Below are 3,315 nucleotides of genomic sequence, written 5' to 3'. Positions count from 1 at the left end.
AAGCCATGTCCATAATGAGTATCTAAAACAAAGGTTTCTATTAAACGAAATGGTGCAATTTTTTTATTCGTCTCTTTTTTAAGTGTGTGTTGTATTAACAAGCATAATAACATAGATGTTCAAGAATTTTCAATTGGCATTGCAAAACACGATATAAGAATCATATTAAGGTTACAACTTCCAAAGAAATTTACTTCCACGACGTTGATTCAAGACAACAAATAGGGTTTGTGTGTTCCTTAAGTAAAGTATACTATAGTCTATATTATTGTTGCTTTCGTGGATAACATTTGTTATAGTAGTTGGTATATCGAATGTTATTAATTTTTATTTTCATTAATTTTTTATTATAATTGCAGTTTTATTATGAAAATTGTTTTGTGTTGCTAGTTTAAAAGTGTATCTAGGATAAACCAAAATCTCTTAAGCTAGCAAGGAGAACCTCCTGAGACATTATTGGTATTATGGCCAAAAATATCGTTAACAGCGAGGATACCTAACTGAGAGAACAATGCATTATAATCTTTATAAGTAGAAACGTAAGAAAAGTATGCATAATTATTTATGCTGATGGCTAGCCTGATTTTTTTTTAGTTTCGCTTTAAATTCGTTGCTTACTTTAACAGAAAGTTATTATTTTTTGCTCAAACATTACTACATAAGGTAGCAATTAGCCTCAGTCACGTTGGAAAAAAAAAAGGAAGTTTTTGTGATATTTCAGTATTATTTGTAGAATTTAGTAACAATAATAGCTTCACCTTCACCATTTAAATAAGGGATAGCTGATATAGCACGCGTCTATCTAACACAGTAGGGGGCGCCAGGAATGCTCCTTCAATGATCTCTCTGTTATAACGTATAGCCGTGAAGCCTACATTCGTGCGGCTGGACCTGGTGCAGCCTCAACGCCTCAGGAGACTGACGCTAGCGTATCTACGACTTTTCATAAAGCTTCTTCTATAAACAGGAGGACACGCAGAACGAGAGCAGATTGGTTAGTGCAATCGAAGTGACCGGAGAGGTAGAGTGCAAAGGAAATCACCGACTTCTACAATAAAAAAAAAAGTAGTTGGATAATTCTACAGGGGGAAAAAAGTTTCGTCAGGTCAAGAAACCTTTCCAAAGTTGAGATGACAAAATTTCCGTGCTTCAACCTTATCATGTGTTATCTACTACCGATTCTCGGCACAACTATTCAGAAGCATATTGAAGGTGAGATGCCTAAGAAACAGAGAGTAAAAGATATTATATGTGTGTGTATATATATGAGATACTTAAAGCTTATTAGTATGCTAATCTGACTTTTCAAATATAATCATAATATAATTATAAACAAAACACGTTTATCCTGGGAAAAAATGTACTTTCCTACTTTTAGATAATTGTAATTATGATACGTAAGTCTGTGCGCATGAGTATGTATGTATACCTCGGTATGTATGTATTAATTCTTTAATATATATATATATATATATATATAAGAAAAGTAAGTAAATAACTTAATTTTAACTCGTTAGTTTCGCTTACTTTACTTACTTTTCCGTTTAGACAAATAAATATAACTTAGTTTCGATAATGGTCTTAGCATATTTGTTAAAAAAAAACGTAACATTTAAACGCTTAGCAGTTTAAAAACAACAAGACAATTGTTTGTGGTCAAGTTTTGTTTGTTTGAAGTTAAGCACAGAGCTACACATGGGCTAGCTAAGCTCCGTCCACCACGGGAATCGAAACCCCGTTTCTAGCGTTGTAAATCCGTAGACATGTCGCTATGCCACTGGGTGGCATGTGGTGTCAACTTTACGGAACTTAACGATTCTGGTTCGGCTATGCGTTAATGTAGAATCGATTTTAAAACTACATTAGCACAAATATCACATATTTTTGAACTTTCCTAAGTAACTTCAACAATAAAGTATAATTGCTTTGTTATTCATGTAGATCGATATAAGCTCAGCATTTTCCAAGAAATCGAAATCCCTTGAATTATGCTAAACATTATGTATTTTTCATCTAAAGTAATTAAACATTACGATCTGATTTATAAATTGTAGTTTTTTCCGTTAGAAAACCTCTGTTTTCCTTTTAATATACTTACACAGTTCAGAGTTAGGATTCGAGAACTCTGTTTCCTTGTTTGTACTTAAGCATAAACCTACACAATGGCTATCCGTGCTCTGCCTACCACGGGTATTGAAACCCGGATTCTAGCGTTCTAAGTCCGCAGACATACCGCTGTGCCACTAGAGGGAGCGAGTTAAAAGTGGATGTGCCACCAGGACGTGTCATAGAAACAAAATTATTAAAGAAAAACATCTAATTATTTATTCACAATGTTCGAAATGAAAAAAAAAAAAAGATAGAAAAAATTTACTATTAGTCACGATCAACTCCTTAATGGAAAATAAGTATTAAGAAGCTTTTTTAAGAACAATTTGAGAAACTATAAAGGCCATGATCGATCAACCTAGGTGGTTAATGAAGCTTTTCCTTCTTAAGCTTTACACGCATATTTTGTCAGATACATAAGACCGAATAACTGCAAATCTGATTATCAGATTGTAAATTAATCTCTTTGAAACGTTATATACGAACGGAATGTCCAAATCAGAACATGTTAATCACCATTAACGTTCTTGTGCCATCATATTCAGGAGGAATTTGAAAACAAAACAAAAAACAAACTGTCATATATCTTTTCAATTAATATTTTTTTTTGTACAAGTAAATGATATGTTAGTAAGTGAAATGCATCCATTACTAAGCTGTCACTAGATATGCTGGAAGAAAGGGCTCTAAAATTTAATGCAATCTAATAAGTATTTTCTGATATTTTCATGACGAAGAAATTATGATAAAAATAATTTCTGTAGTCAAGGTAGCATTAAGCCGATTCATCCCCTCCCCAGTGGCTTAGCGATAAGTTTTCAGGCTGACGACGCAAAAAATCAGGTTTGATACGCATGATTAAGTAAGGACTTATAGCCCATTGTGTAGCTCTGTGCTTAACAACAAACAAACGAAGTCAATTTCAGTTGTAGATGCGTTATTGGAGTGACAAGCAATGTAGCAATTCTGTTAAGAGTAAATGCTTCAGGTGGCAGGTGCTGCCGACTGGTTTCCTTCTCTCTGGTTTGCAGTAGAAACTTAGGGGCGAATATGCTTAACACTTGTGCATAAAATGTTGTTCAAGTGAGCAAACAAAGGAACTTGTTACAAATGGCTGGAGACGGCTTGAATGGGTAATGAAGAAAAACTTTAATATATGTTTAACATAACAGCAAATGTACAACGTTTCGACAAGTACCTGATGAT

At 33.7% G+C, this 3,315-nt stretch overlaps 1 protein-coding gene across 4 annotated transcripts in view; it reads left to right on the top strand.

Annotated features, from left to right (window-relative positions):
* Positions 1 to 896: 896 nt before the first annotated feature.
* Positions 897 to 3,315, top strand: part of LOC106477168 (lachesin-like) — a 161,134-nt gene continuing 158,715 nt past the window's right edge. For all 4 annotated transcript variants that reach the window (XM_022381438.1, XM_022381439.1, XM_022381437.1 and 1 more), the window contains exon 1: positions 897 to 1,212. In XM_022381438.1, coding sequence (XP_022237146.1) covers positions 1,131 to 1,212 — 82 coding nt within the window. In that variant the 5' untranslated portion in view covers positions 897 to 1,130. The remainder of the gene's footprint in view (positions 1,213 to 3,315) is intronic.

This window comes from Limulus polyphemus, unplaced genomic scaffold (assembly GCF_000517525.1).
Source record: "Limulus polyphemus unplaced genomic scaffold, Limulus_polyphemus-2.1.2 Scaffold163, whole genome shotgun sequence".
Lineage (NCBI taxonomy): Eukaryota > Metazoa > Arthropoda > Merostomata > Xiphosura > Limulidae > Limulus > Limulus polyphemus.
The sequence above is the reverse complement of the archived record's forward strand: the minus strand, read 5'-3'. Positions and strand labels throughout refer to the sequence as shown.